The 20,629-nt window shown below is 37.7% G+C and overlaps 1 protein-coding gene across 2 annotated transcripts in view; it reads left to right on the plus strand.

The window, feature by feature from the left end:
- The window catches only part of RNGTT (RNA guanylyltransferase and 5'-phosphatase), a 143,988-nt gene that overhangs the window by 29,683 nt on the left and 93,676 nt on the right, over positions 1–20,629 (plus strand). For both annotated transcript variants that reach the window (XM_063312263.1, XM_063312254.1), the window contains exons 7-8: positions 6,280–6,389; positions 9,667–9,768. In XM_063312263.1, coding sequence (XP_063168333.1) covers positions 6,280–6,389; positions 9,667–9,768 — 212 coding nt within the window. The remainder of the gene's footprint in view (positions 1–6,279; positions 6,390–9,666; positions 9,769–20,629) is intronic.

Here is a 20,629-nt window from a genome sequence, read left to right on the forward strand (position 1 = left end):
GAGCTTGAATCAATCCCATTTCAGATTCAAATGTTGGTTTGAATATATTTAATTTTATTCAAGAAGTGTTTTGATCACTTTTATAAACAAGCCAGGTGGGGAAAATGGAAAATAAAAAGTCCCATTCATCCAGTTTCAGAATTTTTTTTAGAAAAGACCTGTGTAAAGCTTTTATAAGATTTAGCTGCCTCATACATTTCAGGAGAGGAGCATTCTGGAATGCAGGTGGCCCAATGGAGAAAGAGCAACTTGTATCTATGTCTTTATTTGTAATCAGTGTTCAAAAAAAAAATAAAAACACAATAATATGATGGCTTTGTCATGCTTACATCATCTGTTGCCTCATTTTCATGGTGGTTACTCAATATTTTGCTATTGTGTAGGTAATGGAATGTTTTGTGTTTGAAAGATGAAAGTTCACATAAAACTCATCTGTTTTGCCAGGATATTGGCATAGGAGGGGCAAAATATAACTTTTACAGAGATCCTAGAAAGCACAGTGTAATAGAATATGCTGTATTGTTTCAATTTCCCCAGATTCACATGGGCAAGTACACTCAGCTAATGGGGTTTTACAGTATCTACCCTGCAAAAGTGCAGAAGGGAGAACGTTGTGCCTAGCCTTAAAAATTCTTTTCTCAATCTGGGGAAGGTAAGTGTACTTAGATAATTTGCAGGTTCCCAAGTAGATTTTGGAGCCCATGATCTCCTACTCTGAGATCCTATTAACCTTGTTTTAGTATTCCATATCATTTAGTTTTTGAAGAAAAATCTTTTTGGTCTGTTCATAACCGATAGATGTACGAAATTCTACAAGTCTGTAAGACATTAATGTTGGTTCAGTTGCTGTTTTTGAACTCATGGAGTAGTCATCAGTTAGAGCTATGAATAATGAATCTGTGGAGAAAAATGGCTCTTAAACTGATCATCTGCTTCCCAACTCTCATTTTGATATGAGGCATCCCAGTCTCAAGTCAAGAGTGGTACATTAGGTATGCCACTGAAGGGTGGGGACCTCATGCATTTTATTGGCACTGTATCTTTTTTGTTTTTGTTTGCATAAATTGTCACTTGGATGGATGCCATATTAAATTTGGGCCAAGGGTTTGGCCTCAAAATGTTTTAAAGCAGCTGCTATTTATTCTCCTCTGTTTAGTGAAAAAGAAACTCCTGATGGCCATTAAGGTTTTTAATGCCATTTGGGTAACATATTTGTGGTGTGCTTTCCAGAATGAAATACTGATCTAAAAATATTTAAAAGTATGGACATGTTTTATTCTAGTGCCCTCAATGATCCCTCCTTGTAATTTTGCTTTTTTGGCATATACCAAAATTTTTGGAAATCAATGACCAGCCTATCTTACTGCTCTTTTGAGTCCAATGGAAATATGTGAGATGATGACTGCATTATCCTTATACAAGAATATGGGAATATTACATCCTGCAATTTTGGAAATATGGATATCTGGGTTAAGTGACTGCCATAGAATTAATATAGGATTAAATAGGGTAGGGGCCAAAATAAACCCCTGCCTCATTCCTCTCTATACCGTTTTTTAGAGCAGTTGCGGATTGCACCTCACACTTAAAGGTCTATTAAACTTCTGAATCATGAAAAGGAAATCCTATAAATTGATTCCTTTTTAAGGTTTTCCAGTAAGATGGTGCTGGATACAGACTCAAAGGCAAATTTGAAATCAAGGAAAGCTACATATATGGCAGACTTCAATTTATGTATAACTTTTTGTATTAAATGATGTTGTGTGACCATGTGAGATATGGTTTGTCTCCCTGTCCTAAATCTTGTTTGTTCATTTCTAGTTATACCATTAAAGTCCATCCAGTCTTGGAAGCTTTGGTTTATGTGCTTAGCATATAATTTGCTTACTGCACTTAAAAAACAAATAGGTCTATAGTTACCCAGACTCTCTTGTTATCTTTTTTGTATACTGGGACTATTATTGCACACGCACCCCCTCCCAAATCTTTGGTGATGTGTCCTGTTTGATGAGTGAAAGTGAATAAGATCAGACAGGATGTGTCCCAAAGAAATATATCAAAATAATATCAGATAGATTTTGAATGCTATTGATAATATTAAATCAGCAAAATAAGAAAGCCAGTATGATTTTTCTTGATGTGAAGGAAGCTTTTGATAATTTGGAAAGACCTTTAATCTTTAATAAAACAAAGATGAAATTTTTTGAGACTTTCTCCTAATAATGGTCAGAAATACCCTATTTGTTCCAGTATCTTCAAACAAGTAGAATATTTTCAAAGGAAAGACAGAAATAGGATGGACACTCAGAGACCTTACAAAATTTTAAAAAGTTTGTAACAAAAAATTTAAAATACCTGCTGGGCTTATTTATAAGTTGTAACTGGAATATGATTCAGAAACTAAAGAAATTAAAGATTGTTTGATTAAACAGATACAGAATCTGAACAGAATAATTGATAATGCAATGGTGAGAATACCAATGGAAGGTAATATTAAATTTATATCAGCTATTATACTCAAAATTGATACATGATGATTTTTCACTGGTATATTATACCATTGTTGATTGCCAAAGTTGATAATTCCTATTCAAAATCTGCTGGAAATGCAATAATCAGGTTGGATCATTTTTTCAGACTTGGTGGCAATGTCATAAAGCTCAACAATCCTGGAAGATGATTCATCCTAGAATGAAACAAATTTTAAATGTATTTTTTTTCTTGCCAGCTATTTTTATGTTAAGTATTACTAAGCCTTAATATTCCTACAATATTACAGAATTATTTTTGTATATGATAACAGCTTCTTTGATATTTTATCCTTCTTGCTGGGAATTATAATTTCTTTTTTAGAACAATGGCAAACTAAGCTGTGGGAGTATGCATTATTGTCAAAAAATAAGTTTGTAGTTAAAAACAAGTCTGATACTGAATTTAATTTAACCTGGAAACCATGTATAGACTACAACTCAGTGCATGGATTTATGCCACATCTGAAGTTGGGGTCTTTCTTAACATAAGGCTTTAAAATGTCAGATTTTGTCTGATTCATTATAACAACAGGCTTTCTCAGATCACCTTTATATGCAGTCCTAATCTAATGTCACATTGAAAATTCTTGTTCCATTTTATGTATCTTGTAAATCTCTTCTATTCTTTTTTCTTTTATTTCATGTTCCTCTTTTTTCTTTTTTGTCATTTCAAATATCTGTTAGATAAAATGTTTTTCAAAAGGCGAATAAAAAAGTCCGCAGAGGGGCCATTCAATCTGGGTTCATTTTGATTATTTCAGGAAGGACAAAATCCTTACTTGCTTCCTTCCACACCCTTAGGGACTCTTACCAGTTTAACCACTTCTGTCAAGGAAACTGAGGGCCTATTAGACAGTTACTCATATCTGGATAATCCTTATTCAGCTTCATGTCAGAATCTGCCTACAAGTTTTTGAACTGCTCCTCCTATGCCTGTCCAGGATTCTTGTTGGCTGGGCTCTCTGGGACTTAACCAAGATTATTTGCAGTGATTTGCCAGAAGGGAAAAGATGTCGGGAATGTACAGTTTTAGTAGTGGCATGTTGCATACTTTATACCCTGAGCAACTTGGGTAGAAAGGTGCATAGCATAGCTGGGGCAGAGCAGTCTTCCTTAACTTGTCCATCTGTTGCCTCTGGATAGTTGGCTGCAGTGTGAGCTGTGTTTGCCTCCATTCTGCATAGCATCTAGAAAGCACAGCCAACAGAACAGCACTAGCCCCCATTGGCATTGCAGACGTTGCGCTGTGGCATGAAGAGTCTCTCCCTCCTACAGCGCTGTCCTTATGCTGTTGCGGCATCATATATGTAATCCCAGCTTTGAGTGCTATATGCCCAGACTTTTGGCTAGTTTCTTTTTTGTTAAGATTGGGTTTTTTCCTATATTCTGTTTCAATTATTCTTCTATTAAGATTCTTCCATGGTATCAATTTCTTTTCTTCCCCAGTGATATATGCTGATTTTTTTTTTAAACTCAAGCAAGAATTTCTAGTTAGGGATTCTGATTTCAGTTACACAGCTTTGCATCCTCTTCTGCACCAAGAGTTACTAGTCATTCCACTCCTTTGCGGAAATCAATCCACAGTTGTCATCAGCAGGAATCTGCAATATCTGATACTATTATCATTATTATTATCATTATTTATTAAATTTATATCACCGCCCATCTCCCCCAATATCTGTTTGTCCTAATCATGTTTTATCATTCATCATTAACGAGGCCAACATAAACTGTTCATTCTTGCAAGCATCTGTAGAATTATCTTCTGGTGGAACTGGTGAATTATATTTTTGTTATATTGTGTAGTGAAAAATGATCAATTACAATCGATGAAAGCTGACCTAACAATACTATAAATGAACAAATAAATAAATGGGCATGCAACTAAATAGTTTTGCTGGTTGCTAATGTCTGGAGACTTAATTAAGGTCTGGAGACTTAATTACAAGGTAGTGCTAGGCTCTTGCATGGTTTATTTGGTTTTGACTTAGTATGTTGGAGTTTGTAAGCCATGGTTTATTATTTAACGTGGGACTCCGTCTGTTGTGATTCAACAAATAATTTGTTAAATTGTGGCTTAGCATGTCGTGTGAACCCAGCCTACCTGTAGCTGTTTTTGAAAAGTGTTTGACTACTCAAAAGGTGATAGGCAGAGATTTATCCAGTGCTTACATTAATTAATTTCTGAGTTCAATTAAAATGTGTTATTGCCTTTAAACAAAAGACATTATAGTATCAGATTAACCTGAAGGACCACTTTCTTTCACATGATGCTGCCTATTTACTGAGGTTGGCAAGGCAAACTCTACTTTAAATAACTTTCACAAGTACGTAAGTATGCTGAGTAATAAATATGGGAGAGAGCCACCTTTGTCATGACACATTCTGTCTCAGATTATAAGATGGCTTCCCTCACTTATATGGCTTTTAAATATTTTAACACATTTATGATTTGACTGCATCTTAAATTATAATGTTCCTTATTTTGCCTGGCTCTGTGCTTGTTGATTAAATGCCATGCTTAGTGGCTTCATTTTTTAATGTCTGATTTAATGTGTGATGGTTTTCATCCCAATGATGCCCACCTCAACAAGATTCATATGAGCTGGAAAGTAAAATGGCTGAATAAATAGAAACTAAAATACCTTCTCTCCATTACATTTATTTATTTATTTATTGAATGAATGGATGGATGCATATGGCCACTCAACTTGGACATAGTTGCTCTGGTAGTGTACAATAAATCAAAATCAAAGCAAAATAAATATAATTAAAATCCATATTCCCTATAAACAACTGTGCACAGTAGTTTTATATACATACTGTATAACATTTTGAGGGGTGAAAGATGACATTTGCTAAGATTTATACTGTATGTAACCTTTGAAACCTCTGGGTCAATTTATTTGAATCAAAACATTGCTCATAGTGGATAATTCAAGCTTCATGTGAATAATTTACCCAACTCTATTTTTTTAATCATTGTCTGAGGGGGGTAAGGATGGTAATCAATCTAGACACATACGGAACTGAGCGTTTCTGTCACTGAAGCTCAGGCTGCCAAAATCTCATGGCTAGCTGACTTAATTTTGAAATGATAAAACATGTACATTGTCTTCTAATCAATAACACATAGTTTCTCTAATTCCCATTTATTTATTTGCATTATTCCAGTTCTTTTTGGTTCACTGTTTTCTTTAATTCCCCATCTTTTTCTCTCTTTTGCATTTAAAAATCTACTCAGATGGAAATTTTCTATTACTTTGAGCAAGCAACTTCCCCTGTATCTTTAGACTGTTGCTTCTGATCCTAAATGTCCAGTTAAGCCATAACGATTAGTAGCTATTACAGTCTTTTCCTCCATGGGTATGTTCAGTGATCATCTTATAATAATGAGTTCTGTAGATTAACTATGCATTGTGATTGGGTAGAAGATTAGTTTTTGATTAAATCATTCTGCATTAGAAGTGAAGAGATGGCAAACATTTACAATGTTTGTTCTTTCTCTTACTCTAAAGTGGTGATGGGTGCACCATTAGAAGATCTGAAAGATCAGGTTAGGAGCAGATCCTCATAGAGAAAATCTAAGTGGTCACATTGATTTGATGGCACATAATCAATCCAATCAATCAATTCTAAGTTTAAAACTAAGTTCACTAAATGTTGAAATCTTGATAATCAAATTTGAAATTATTCTGAGTGTTGCTGATAGTATTCTAAAATTGTTATGTTCTCTGTTACATTTTAGGGTGCAGTGTTTTTGGAAGGAATATCAGTTAAACGTGTTATTCAGGTAACAACTCAACCAAAGCTGGGAGAAATCCAACTTAAATGTCAACAGTTTTGTGGCTGGAAAGGGTACGTGAGTATTATTTTTAAAATATAGTTTGAATATTCTGTAACCAAGCTAAGCAAACTGGTGCCCTTCTGATGTTCTGGACTTTAGCTCCCATAAATCCCTTAGTCAGCATGGGCAACATTTAAGGCTTATGGGAGTTGCTAAGGCCTGATCTGTAAATGAGGACTTGTATATTACATCACTTTCACTAGGTATTTTTAAGAACCAGCACAAGTGAAATATCAAAATTAGAAGCATATTCAGATAAGCCCGTATGGATTTCTTATGAAGTGATTGATTCAAATGTGGTGATGCTGGTATGAAAAGATATCGCTATAAGGATAACATTTTCACAAACCTGTACATCATTAAAGCTGCATATTTAGAATTGCATTGATAAATCTATAATTTAGTCCACTGAAATTAATTCTGACAATTTTGCAGAGATTTTGAATCAAATCTTGTTGATTCAAAAGAATCCACATTAATTTCAGTGAGTGAATGAGTTTAGCACTACAGCCTTCAAAGTACAAAAAGTATTAGCTAAATAAGAATTATATAGGCTAGATGTCTATTGGATGTATTTTGGCTCTCAGTATTTCATTTAGGTGAGTCCTTCATGTGTACTGTTAGTCACCTTCCCACTACCCCCCCCAAAAAAATTGTACTTCCCCCCAAAGTTCTCTGAAAATATTTGTGAGATATATTATCTAGGTAATGTTATTTCTTAAGTTTCATCTTATTTTAATTTTATAACATTTTGCTTTCTTTTTTCTTGTGTATGCCTCTTCAAAGGCTGCAATATCTTTTTTTAATAATAATTTTATTAAAGATTAGAATTATACAGATAAAGACTACTAGAAACTTCAAAAAGTTAAGAACAAAAAATATATAAAGTGCAAGAAAAAAGAAAAAAAAAGTAAATATAACAGAGAAAAGAAAAAAGTAACTTCCCTCCATCACAACAAGTATAATTTTTTATCAACTCTTCACCTTCTCTTAGCAAACAATAAAGAATTTCTTCATCCCATGTCTCATCTCCGTATTTATAAGCAAGTCTTAAACCCTCATCATTCAATCCTAATCAGCAAAAGTCCATTAAGAGTTACCAGAAATAACAACATAACTATTTTAAAGAGCTTACTTTATTTACCTTCTATATTTCATCCTTTATCTATATAGAAATCCCCAAAACCTCATCATTAAATCATAGTCAATCAAAATCCATTAAGGTTTACCGGAAAAAAAACCCACGTAACTATATTAACTTTAGTCAAATAGATTTAAAATACAAAATGAACTCTTCTTCCCGTATCTTAGCTGAAAACAGAACCTTAAAACCTCGTTATTCAGTCCTAGTCAGCAAAAGTCCATCAGAGATAACATGTCTATTTTACCCTTAATCAAATAAACTAACTTTATATTCCTTTCCCTTATTCCCTACAATTTTAGTTTTTAGTCCCCTCAAATAATGTCCTAGAACTTGGTTTCTTCTCATTTTTTCTTTGTCTCTTCTTAGAAAAACCTTGAAAACTTTAATCTCTTTCTTAGAGCTTGATTTCTTTTCCTTTTTGCTTTGCCTCTTGTCATAGAATCCTTCAAAGTTTTAACAGGTCTCTTTTGTACATCTGGTATAGGAAAATTATCTATATCACTCTTCTGGTTTATTATTTGTGTGTCCCCTTTAATTTTTGAAGCCTCAGCTGGTTTTATTTGTTTATCCAGTATCCTTCCATATCATTCTTGTAACTTGTCATTTCCAAATTCACATTTAAATCAGTTTCAGTCTTACCAATAGAATTTGTTCCTCTTCCACAACATCATTTACAATCTGTTTATCTGTAATAGCAGATATTTTTAAAATTAATTTCTGAGTCCACTGTTCCCAAATATCCTTAAATACATTCGGTGTTAAATTTTTTTGTTCCATTCTTGGTAAGTAATTTAGGTGTTTCTCCTTTAAATGCAATCTTTAGTTCCTTCTGGTTCCCTCTAGTGTCCAAACTTCAAAGTCCCATCTTATCATGTTTCTATTTTTAGAGATAAAAAACTTCAGCAGTTTCCCACATGAAGCATTCATATAACTAATTTTAAAATCTTACTTCACATCTATCTCGACCCTTAGTCCTTCTATAACTTTCCAAAATCAATACTCTAATCACCCTTTTGCTGTTTACTCCAAAAATAATTTTTTTTGAGTCTTTAAATTTGTATTTAAAAATCCTTTCGCTATGGATTGAAGGAGATTCACCCAATGAATACCATGAAACTTGCTGTTCTGACGGTTCTCAATATTTAAAAAATAGTAAAAAAGTAATTCCAAAAGTGATTAAGAGATGAGTATCGGTCGAACTTAAAGTCCTTAGAGGCTACATTATGCTTGTGAGCCTAATGAAATCCCTCGAATCCCAGCTGCATGACACACAAGTGACCGCAGAAACATCAGTTCCTGCCATCTACTCATGAGTATCAGCTGTCTGGAGTACGTATGGGTGATCTCACGTTCTCTTCTTTCTCCAGAGAGATTTTGGCGGTTCGGATCCAGCATCCAGCCACCAATTCAGCCGTAATGTTGTCCCTGCTGTTCAGGGACATCCGCTTTCCATGTCCTCACTGGAAGTCTCCAAGGCTGCAATATCTATTGTGTTAGGCTATATACAATCAAATTGTTGCTGTTAAATCTTTGAAATCTATTGCAGCCCAAACCTATGTAAACTAAAATAAAAAAAGCCAATTGGCTTTTAGCTATATGTAAAGCATAAATGCCAGAAGCACTACTTTAAAAATGTCATTGTTTCTAAAATATTTATTTCTTCCATTAAAGAATCTGAAAGAAAGTCATTCATTTGGAAAACAGAGAAAAGTTTCAGGCTTATTAAAGGAATTGTCAGTGCATCTTTCTACACTGGTGTGTGATAGCTGTCTGACAATGTCTGACACCATTTTTAGCTCATTCTTGTCAATCCTTGCTTGATCCTAAGCTATCAACACCTAACTGAATGCTTCAATTTTATAATTGCAGTACTAAATGGATCCTAAAGAGGTATGCAGTTAAATAGTATGCAGTATTCTAAATAATCTTCTTTCATAACAAAACTTACTTTACTTTAGAAATCATCTGAAGGTCCAGCAGGAGATTAAATGGGGTACAAAGAAGATTGCTTAGGCCACCTTATTGAAAATATTCCTACATTCAGACTGATACTAAAAAAAAATTAATTGCTATTCATGAAAGACTGATTAGAAATGGTTGGTACTGGGTACTATTAAGGATCCTTTTTCACCCCTTTTCATTAGGACTGGATTCCCTGGAGCGCAACCTGTTTCCATGGATGAACAGAATATTAAATTGTTAGAGCAGAAGCCATATAAAGTAAGTTGGAAAGCAGATGGAACTCGGTAAGTTGAAGTTCTTTGTAAATGATAGCCAAATCAAACGAGCAATTTCAGTAGTTCTGATACATTCTGTTTTTTAAAAATCCATTATCTACAGTTTTACTGCCATATAGCCTTATAGCTTAATAAATTAGTTTATACAATTGGTTGCAAAATCTTCAGCCTGTTTTTAGCTTGCTTCTTATGTGTTACACCAGCACTTTTTATCTTTTGTTTTAATTTGTGTGCTTTGTCCTATGATGGAGGGTTTTTATTATATAAACACTATGGTGCGTACTAAGGTTTGTCTACAAATAAAATACGTGTACAGTGGCTTTAATATACAAATTATATTAAAACCTTGGGATAATTTTGCTTTCATACATACTAATGAATTATTTATATACTAACTTGGGATATTAAATACTGCAACACCCAATTAGCCTTATGGACTAATATGATTGGGGAAGAACAACATAAGATAAGTTGGATTCTGGTTGTTTTGGACAATCTGTCTTCTACAGATTAGGGATAGTCATCTGAAAAATGAAAATCTGTTTTTAGAGTAGGAGCAGAAGTCTTGTATGCTTTATTCTCCTTAATTTCTCCAAGAAGGAGAAACTGAAGCTGAACCAACAGCTGGGATTGTCATTTGGAATCTTTTGAAACTATTGAGTTTATATTAAAAATTATAAAACCACCAACCAAACTTATGCTTGAATATATAAAATGTAATCGAGGTCCCCTAGATTAAGGAGTACCCACTATTAGAACCTGGGAGGCATGCCTTCTCTGTTGTGGCACCTCACCTTTGGAATAATATCCCTCCCAAGGTTCATTTAGCTCCTACTTTGATGATATTCTGCAAGCTGTTAAAAACCTGTTTTCTCAGGCCCTGGGATCGGGTATTTGTGGAACCCTGAGTGATTGGTTGTTACTTAGTCTTTGGAGATACTTAGATTCTTTTTCCTATTTAAGTGTAAGCTGCCCAGAGTCATTTTGGAGACTTGTAAATTTATTAAATAAATAAATAATAGGTGCAAATTGTATATTTTTCCCAATTAATTTGGATCACTCCAAACTAAATAACACATATTAGCATTTCACATGCCCAAATACTCTGAATTGGCTGTCAAATTGGTTCATTTGTACACTTATAATAAAGGCCAATGGGATACTTTATTAGTAGAACTTACACATAATTAATGTTTTAGAAGCATGGCAGGCTAAACTATGGGAGGAATATCAATGTCAACAATAATTGTATTTAAAAAACAACTCTGATACTGAATTTAATTTAACCTGGAAGCCATCTATGGACTATAATTCTGCACATAGACTTGTACCACATCCAGAATTTGGGTTTCTCTTAACAAAAGCTTTAAAATATTAGATTTTGCCCAATACATTGTAACAAAGACAGGCTTTCTCAGATCAGATAGAAACTCCTATTAATTGTTTATTCTGATTGATTATTTTTATTGTATTGATCCCATTTACTAATTAGTGATTACTAATTTGATTTTGACAATGGTTTAAACTGCTAAATTGATAGAAGATCACCTTTATGTGCAGTATTAATATGTTACTTTGAAAATCCTTATTCAGTTTTATATAGCTTGTAAATCTGTTTTCTACTTTTTCTCTCTTTTCTCTTGGGTGTACTTTTAAACCTCTTTTAAAACTTTTTAAAAATAGTCCAACAATGTATTACTATGCTAGCACAAAATCTGATAATTCACATAGTCTAGAACTTCTGTTCCCTTTTCCTCATGAACCATTTTAGAGGAGACATTTTCAGTGGTAGTCATAAATGTCAATCTACACACATCAGAGAGACGTAGGAGTTTCCCCACTACAAATACCATTAATCTCTGACTCAATGCAGTGTGCAATTAGGATTGTATCTCTGTTTGAAAAATGCAAGATCTGTTATTGAAAACATAGTTAGAGCCCAAACATTTTTGATAACAGTGTAAGTTTGCACAATTTATTTATTTATTTACGACCATCCTCCCTCAACACACATGATCCAATCAAATAAATAAAATCTGAGTCATAAGGGGAAAAAAACTATTCTGAAATGACATTTTGTATGTTTGTGAAATACTAAACTTTAACAGAACATACAACCTGAAGAAGAGAACTACACAGTTCATTAATCTTTGGTAACTTTGGCTGGTCCATATTATACCAAGAATGCTTTTAATCCGAATAACCTACATGATGGCAAAAACTTTATGAATGTTTGTTTCTGCATTGCATTTTTCTGGACTTTTAAAATTGAATGAAGTTGCCCAAACTTATATAATATATTCTAAATAAGGGCCTGATCCAGCAACTGACTGTTCAAAATATGTAACATTCTGCTTTTATATGCTCTGAAATGGCTTCAAGCAATCAAGATAAATATAACCAGGAGATTCCCTCCACTCCCAGTTTTCTAGAACCCAGTAAAGTGCGGTCTTCCAATTGTCCGATGTTTTGTCTTTGCACATGTAAGCAATAATTCTTTAATGTTCTTTCCTACTTACATTAATTAATCTGTGTACCCTTTTTCTCTGCCTTTGAGTTTGGGAGAAAAAAAGATCTTCAGAAATACTTTCAAGCCTGTGCAATTTGGTTTCTAAAACTCTGACTGTACATGTTGCATGAAATGAACCTTATTAAAACTTTTATTCAAGTCACTTTTTATTAAGCCACTGCCGTCTCTCAAATATTTTATTTTAATATATTCATGAGAAAGATATCTGAAAGGCAAATTATTGTTTTTTCCATAGCAGAAATTATTTTTTGGACTAGATACGGCATATAATATGTGTAGGAATAGTTAAGGGAGCTATAGTTTTACAAACATAACCACTTTGGAAGAACTAGGTTATCAAAATTAAAATTATACAAATGAGATAATTATCACAGGAAGGAGAGGTGGGTTCTCTACTTGTGGCTGCTATTGGCTTTTATAATAAAAAGCATAATTAGCCCAGGTGGTTTGTGGCTTTCTCCTGTCCCTAGATACATACCTCATTAATAAGGTTTGTAGCAGATGTTTGTTCTAATGAGTAGAGTTGAATATTCAGGCTTGAAAAGCATAGCAAAGGTAATGAGACACTCATCTTTGGGAGAATAAAGCTACAGATAATTTTAAAAGGACGTTAGTGGTCTGCAAAATAAATGGCAGTTGTGAGAAGGCAATCCTACATTTTATGTGTAGAAATTTGCAAACTGACCAAAACTCATTAAGTGAAATCCAGTTGTTAGGAAATGTGATCATTTTGCTTTTGAGGCTTACTTGTAATTTCCTGAAATTATTAAAAGAGACACATAGAGGCAATGTTCCTTTAGCCTGAGGAAATTGTTTTGTTTTGGAAAATAACGATTGTATTTTAATAACGTGTGCATAGTTGTTAGCCTGTAACAAGCCAAATGTGAACATGTTAGCTCAGTCTGCTTTTCCGTACAACATCTGTTGTTACATTTGAACCTGATTAGCTTCTAACTTGCATAAATAACATTTTGATGATTGGGGGCTTTCATTGGTTGGTAAATAATTCAGCATAAAATCACAGTGGTTGCATTTATCAAATGCACAGAGATGCTTACAGGCAAAACCAGTGAATAAAGCAGTTTTTTTTCTTAGATCAAAAGTATTGCTGGGATGTAGTAGGTAAAATGAAATAATTTCTTTGAAGTGATGTTAATGAAATTGCTTCCTGATGGTTTATAAAGTTACTACATCCTTAAGTAATCAGACAATTTTTTTCTGTTTTCAGTGCAACATTTTAATGCAAGAATGGGCAGAATTTAGGCTTATGAGGATCTAATTTATAGTAGAACTCAAGATAGCATAAGGAAGCAGCAGGGGTGATTCTGAACACTTGTTCAGTACCAAAACTGAAAATATTCTCCTACAAAATTCTGTCCTTGCTCCCCCAACAGCTAGCTTTGTTTGATCCTAATTTAGAATTTATTCCTAGATTTCATTGAACACACTGATATAAACAAGGTCTGTATTTTAAGGGGAAAGGAGACTCCTTGTCGTTGATATTTGGTAATCAGATCATCCAAGAAATTACTAGTACTTTCTGATACAATTTCTGCTCCATCTTTTTTCTTATTTACTTGATTTCTATTCCACGTTCCTCCTGGAGTGAGTACTCAAGGTAGATGGGAAAATTAAAGAAGAATACAGAATTCAAAATGTTAGAGTGTAAATTAAAAATAATGCTAGGATTAATTAAGAATTTGGTGGAAGAAATATGTATTTACAAATATCCTAAATGCTGAGAGAATGAGAGTGCAACAGGTCCTTCAAAGAAATACATTCTGTTCTTTAAGAGGAAGTGCAGGCTGAAAACAGGCTGAACATGAGTCTCAGAGCATGAGTTTTTACTGATCCACAGTACCCACATCTTGACTAGATTTAATTTCAGCTTGCTCATTAATAAACTCAGGCAATGTTCAAGGGTATCAGTTGCCTTCTTGGAGTTGGATGGTAAAAGACAGTATTTTGTTGTTGTTTATTTGTTTAGTCGCTTCCGACTCTTCGTGACTTCATGGACCAGCCCACGCCAGAGCTTCCTGTCGGTCGTCAACACCCCCAGCTCCCTCAGGGACGATTCCGTCACCTCTAGAATATCATCCATCCACCTTGCCCTTGGTCGGCCCCTCTTCCTTTTGCCTTCCACTCTCCCCAGCATCAGCATCCTCTCCAGGGTGTCCTGTCTTCTCATTATGTGGCCAAAGTATTTCAGTTTGGCCTTTAATATCATTCCCTCAAGTGAGCAGTCTGGCTTTATTTCCTGGAGGATGGACTGGTTTGATCTTCTTGCAGTCCAAGGCACTCTCAGAATTTTCCTCCAACACCACAGTTCAAAAGCATCGATCTTCCTTCGCTCAGCCTTCCTTATGGTCCAGCTCTCGCAGCCATATGTTACTACGGGGAACACCATTGCTTTAACTATGCGGACCTTTGTTGTCAGTGTGATGTCTCTGCTCTTAACTATTTTATCGAGATTTGTCATTGCTCTTCTCCCAAGGATTAAGCGTCTTCTGATTTCCTGACTGCAGTCAGCATCTGCAGTAATCTTCGCACCTAGGAATACAAAGTCTTTCACTGCTTCTACATTTTCTCCCTCTATTTGCCAGTTATCAATCAAGCTGGTTGCCATAATCTTGGTTTTTTTGAGGTTTAGCTGCAAACCAGCTTTTGCACTTTCTTCTTTCACCTTCATCATAAGGCTCCTCAGTTCCTCTTCGCTTTCAGCCATCAAAGTGGTATCATCTGCATATCTGAGATTGTTAATGTTTCTTCCAGCGATTTTAACTCCAGCCTTGAATTCCTCAAGGCCAGCTTGTCGCATGATGTGTTCTGCGTACAAGTTGAATAGGTAGGGTGAGAGGATACAGCCCTGCCGTACTCCTTTCCCAATCTTAAACCAGTCCGTTGTTCCGTGGTCTGTTCTTACTGTTGCTACTTGGTCGTTATACAGATTCTTCAGGAGGCAGACAAGATGACTTGGTATCCCCATACCACTAAGAACTTGCCACAATTTGTTATGGTCCACACAGTCAAAGGCTTTAGAATAGTCAATAAAACAGAAATAGATGTTTTTCTGAAACTCCCTGGCTTTTTCCATTATCCAGCGGATATTGGCAATTTGGTCTCTAGTTCCTCTGCCTTTTCTAAACCCAGCTTGTACATCTGGCAATTCTCGCTCCATGAACTGCTGAAGTCTACCTTGCAGGATCTTGAGCATTACCTTACTGGCATGTGAAATGAGTGCCACTGTTCGATAGTTTGAACATTCTTTAGTGTTTCCCTTTTTTGGTATGGGGATATAAAAGACAGTATAGCTGGGTGTTATCACATAATGTGGCTCTCCAAATGATCTCTCTTAGCAGTTTCATGTCCATGTTGAACAGAGATGGAAACCTGTATGGACTACTGCAGTGCTCTCTGCAGGGGCTATCCTTGCAAAGTATCTGGAAGCTGCAGCTGGTGCAGAATGTGGCTGTGTGCAGTTATGGGTGCCTCTAGGCCTATGCATGTAACACCTCTGCTGCGCGAACTGCATCGGGTGCTAGTGTGCTTCTGGGTCCAATTCAATGTGTTGGTTATCACCTTTATAGCCCTTCATGGCATGGGCCCAGGTTACCTGAGGAACCGTCTGGTCCCAATTACATTGACCTGTCCCACTCAGTCTGGCAGGAAGGGCATGTTATGAACCCCATCGGCTAAAGAATTTCAACTGGCAGGGTCAAGGAGGAGAGCCTTTTCTGCCATTGCCCCACCCTATGGAACATCTTGGCCCCTGAGGTGAGGTTGGCCCCCACTCTTCTGGCCTTCTGGAAGAGCGTTAAGACCTGGTTCTGCCAACTAGCTTGGGGATCCAAGAGAGATAAGCAGCCCTGGGGGTGGTTGGTGATTTGAAGACACTCTCTCCACCTTTTAGTTTTTCTCCTTTACCTTCTTGTACAATAGACTCAGTTAACTGGAACTTTCAAGCAACTGGCAAAAAAATTGAATAAAGGATACTTTAAATAAAATTTAACAGTAACTCTCAAGCAACCAGAAACTACATTTATCTGACATCTACCAATCCCCATGGGTGCCGGTTAAATGAGAGTCTGCTGTATTTGTTGTATTTTTGAAATGGATTTTTATGATTCTCTATTTGTAAGCCACCCAGAGTTGCTTTTATAGTGAGATGGGCAGTGTATAAATTTAATAAATAAATAAACAAGCCATAAATCTAGGGATCAATCAGTAAATCCTTCAGTACCACTGAACCAAAGCAAAACAGTGCCTCCAAGGCTCAACCCAGGATACTATGGTTGATGACATTTATTTATTTATTGAACTCCATCATAATTCACAGCAATGTACAATACTGAAACAATACAAAAGAATAACAAACAAGAAAAATAAACACAGTCTTTGACAAACTATCACACAAGCCCCACTATCCATTCTAGCCCAGGGCCTGGGGGGATTTAAGGGCTCAATTAAAAAAAGTGAGGGTGGGGGGCATATGATTTTTGGTGTGCATGTTGTTCTATGAATGACAGACATGCTGTCCTAACAGCCAGGAACCACGCTGAGACAAGGAATAGGTCTCTAGTGTTTTATTACTGCTACATTAGAGAGAAAATCCTAACAAACTGAAGAAGCGTGGGAAAAACCGAGACAGATAAACCCCAAAAGTTAAGGCAGGTCTGATCTGTGTCTCTTAGAACGGCTGCTTAACTCCTCAGTACTACGCATGCGTTTTCCCCCCTGGATAGGGGCCCCCTCCTGCTCACCATCAGTACTCATGACATCACCCTCCCCTCCAGATTCACATTCCATTTCAGCCCCCTCCCTCCAGAGGTCTCATGAGAGTCCATCTCCCCCTCCAAGCTCCTATGGGAACTGGGCAACGATGGAAATTCTTCAAAGGAAAAGTCCTTAAAGGATGAATCAGTGCTGCTCTCCAGGTCTGATAACGCTTCTGGCCCAGGTGGCTGCTGCTGGAAAATAGCTAGATAATTAGAAGATTCTTCCCCCCTCCCCCTTGGGATATGCAAGCCTGAGGTGGAGGGCTGCAGCTCTCCCTCCTCCTCTCTCTCTGGCCTCAGAGCCTCTGGCGGGGGTGGAGGTTGCCAACTTACGAACTCCTCTGCTTGGGATTCCTCTGTTTGCTCAGTCAAGTGAGGAATCTCTGGTAGAGTGCGAGGCTTGGGTTTGTGAGGGAAAAGCTGATGGAATCATTGAACTAGCGCTGGTGCATGCACATCTCTGGCATTTTCCCACATGCGCTCTTCCTCAGGGTACTCTTTCCAGTGTATTAAATATTGGATGCCCCTTCCCCTCCTCCTAGAGTCCAGAATTTCCTCTACTTTGTATTCCTCCTCCCCCATCACAATTACTGGAGGTGGGGGGGGGGGCATTTGCGATCATAAGGTACTTGGGGGAGGGTCTTTGGCTAGCAAGGCTCTGTGAAAGACTGGATGGATTTTCATGGATGCTGGCAGCTTTAAGCGATAAGCCACTGGATTTATCTGCTGTACCACAGTGAAAGGGCCCACAAACTTAGAGTCCAACTTCTTGGACGGTCTGGTAGAAGTCAAAAACTTGGTAGAGAGCTACACTTTGTCTCCTACTGCAATCGCTGGCCCCTCTTGTCTATGAGCATCTGCAGCTCTCTTGTAAGCACTCTTTGCCCTGTTCAGCTGCTCCTTTAACAACTCCTGTGCAGCTTGTTGCTCTTTAAGAAAATCAGCCGCGGCTGGGACAGTTCCCTGCTGGGAGGAGGTGGGCAACACCCAAGGGTTAACCCCGTAGAGTGCTTGGAAAGGAGACATCTTGGTAGAGGATTGCACAGAGTTGTTATAAGTAAATTCTGCCATGGGGAGCAGGGCTGGCCAATTGTCTTGCTGATAAGTGGTAACACCTGAGATAATTTTCTCAGCTTGCCCGTTACTAGCCGGATGATGCGATGATGATAGGTGGATCTGGACCCCTAATGACTGGAAAAGGGCCCTCCAGAACCTGGAAGTGAACTGAGGGCCTCTGTCACTCACCAAGTGATTTATCATGCCTCTATACCTAAAAACATGGTCCATAATCAACTGCGCTGTGGCTTGTGCAGATGGGAGGCCCTTGCAAGGAATAAAATGCGCCATTTTGGTGAAAAGGTCCACCACCACTAGTATGGAAGTCAGCCCCTGGACCGGGGGTAAATCAGTGATGAAATCCATGGAGATTGTATCCCAAGGCCTACTGGGGGTGGGTAGGGGTTGCAAGAGTCCTGTGGGCTTCCCTGGGAGAGGCTTGGCTCATCTACAGGTGTGACAAGAAGCAATATAACCCTTTATGTCTGCAGTCATCTTAGGTCACCAGTAGTCTCTCAGAGCTCTATGGAGAGTTTTGAAAACACCTCCGTGGCCTGCTGTTTGATGGTCATGGCAAAGTCTCAGTACTTCTTCCCTCAATGAGGGGGGAATGTATAATCGCCCGCTATGCCAGAGGATTCCTGCCTCCACATTAAAGGGGGAGGCAGTGTCTTGCGGGCCCCTCTGGAGGTCATCCATCCTGGCCCTGGCTTATGGGTCCTGTTGCTGCTGAGCTCTGACTCTTGTAAATAGGTCCTCTGCTTGTCTGCCTGCTGCTAAAACCTCTGTCTGGTTCCCCCTCATAGACTGCTGAAAGTTGTGAGGTTGTTATATAGTAGCCTGTACCTCCTGGTGAGTAGCGGGAGTTGCCTGAATGGATCGAGACAGGGCATCTGCCAAACAGTTCTGCGCCCCGGGTACATAAGAAATAACAAAATTGAAACGGGAGAAAAACTGGCTCCATCTGATTTGGTGTGGGGTGAGGGATCTGGTGTTTTGTAGAAGCTGTAAATTCTTGTGATCGGTGCAAACTTTCACAGGAAAGGTTGCACCTTCTAGCCAGTGCCTCCACTCTTGAAATGCTGCTTTAATTGCTAGCAACTCCTTGTTAAAAACATCATAGTTTCTCTCTGCTGGTGAGAGCATGAGTGAAAAAAGGCACAAGGAAGCAATGTATTCTCGGTGTTGTTTGCATATTGCAATAACACCACCCCAATGGCAATATCGGAAGCATATGAATGCATTATGAATTGCTTCGTGGGATCTGGGTGCTTTAAAAGCGGCTGGGATGCAAAGAGTTGCTTAAATTCTTGGAAGGCTGCTTGCTCTCTCTCCCCCCAAATGAATTTTGATCCTTTCTTCAAAAGCTGTGTGAGGGGTTTAGCCCTGTCACTAAATTTATTTATGAATCTCCTGTAAAAATTGCAGAACCCTAGAAATTTTTGTACCTCTTTCACATTTCGGGGGGGGGGGGGAGGGTTGCCAAGAGAGAATTGCCTGGGCCTTAGAAGGATCCATGGATATGCCTTCTGTTGATATTTTATAGCCCAGGAAATGTAATTTCGAAGGCACACTTCTCTAGCTTGGTGAACAGCTTGTTCTCTCTCAGTCTTTGTAAGACATTACGTACATGGGTTACATAAGTTGTAGCATCCTCAGAGAATATTAACATGTCATCTAGATAAATGACCAGATACTTACCTAGTAAATCAGAGAAAATTTGATTCATAAATTGGGAAAATATGGCTCCTGCATTAGACAAGCCAAAGGGCAAAACAAGGTACTCAAATTTACCAAACCTGGTATCGAAGGCAGTCAGATGTTCATGCCCCTCTTTCATCCGGATCAGATTGTACACATTCCTGAGGTCCAACCTAGTAAAAATGTGTGCTTTCTGTAAGCGATCCAGCAGATCAGATATTAGGGGAAGTGGGTAATTTTCCTTGACCGTGACTTTATTGAGGGAACTGAAATCATGCACCACTCTCATGGGTGCCTCCTGGTTTGCCAGTGCCAACGGGTCAGGCTTCTTTGGTACGAAGAAGGTAGGAGCAGAGGCTGGGGAAGTAGATGGTCGGATGAAACCCTTTTGGAGATTAGAATCCAAGTAATCCTTTAAGGTGGCTAGTTCTTTGGGGGACATGGGATATTGTTTCCTTGCTGGAATCTTGGCTCCTGGTATCAACTCAATGGTGCAATCACAGTCCCTATGGGGGAGGTAGTACTGTGGCCTCTTGTTCGCTGAAAACATCTGCAAAATCTGCATACTTGGCTGGCAACTGGACCCCCCCTGCTTCCGTGACTGCGTTGGTTGCTGGGGAGGAGAGCGGCTTGAATCTTGTGGTGCTGGCATTCCTTAGCTGGGAAGGAGATTGCTCCCGTAGTCCAGTTCAACAATGGGTTGTGGATCTTCAGCCAAGGTGTGCCCAGGACTATAGGCACATTAAGTGATGCAGTAACATAAAGTTGGATCCACTCAGTGTGGTCTCCCGTTGTTAGTTGCAAAGGT

The sequence above is a fragment of the Candoia aspera genome, chromosome 1 (assembly GCF_035149785.1).
Source record: "Candoia aspera isolate rCanAsp1 chromosome 1, rCanAsp1.hap2, whole genome shotgun sequence".
Taxonomy (NCBI): Eukaryota; Metazoa; Chordata; class Lepidosauria; order Squamata; family Boidae; genus Candoia; species Candoia aspera.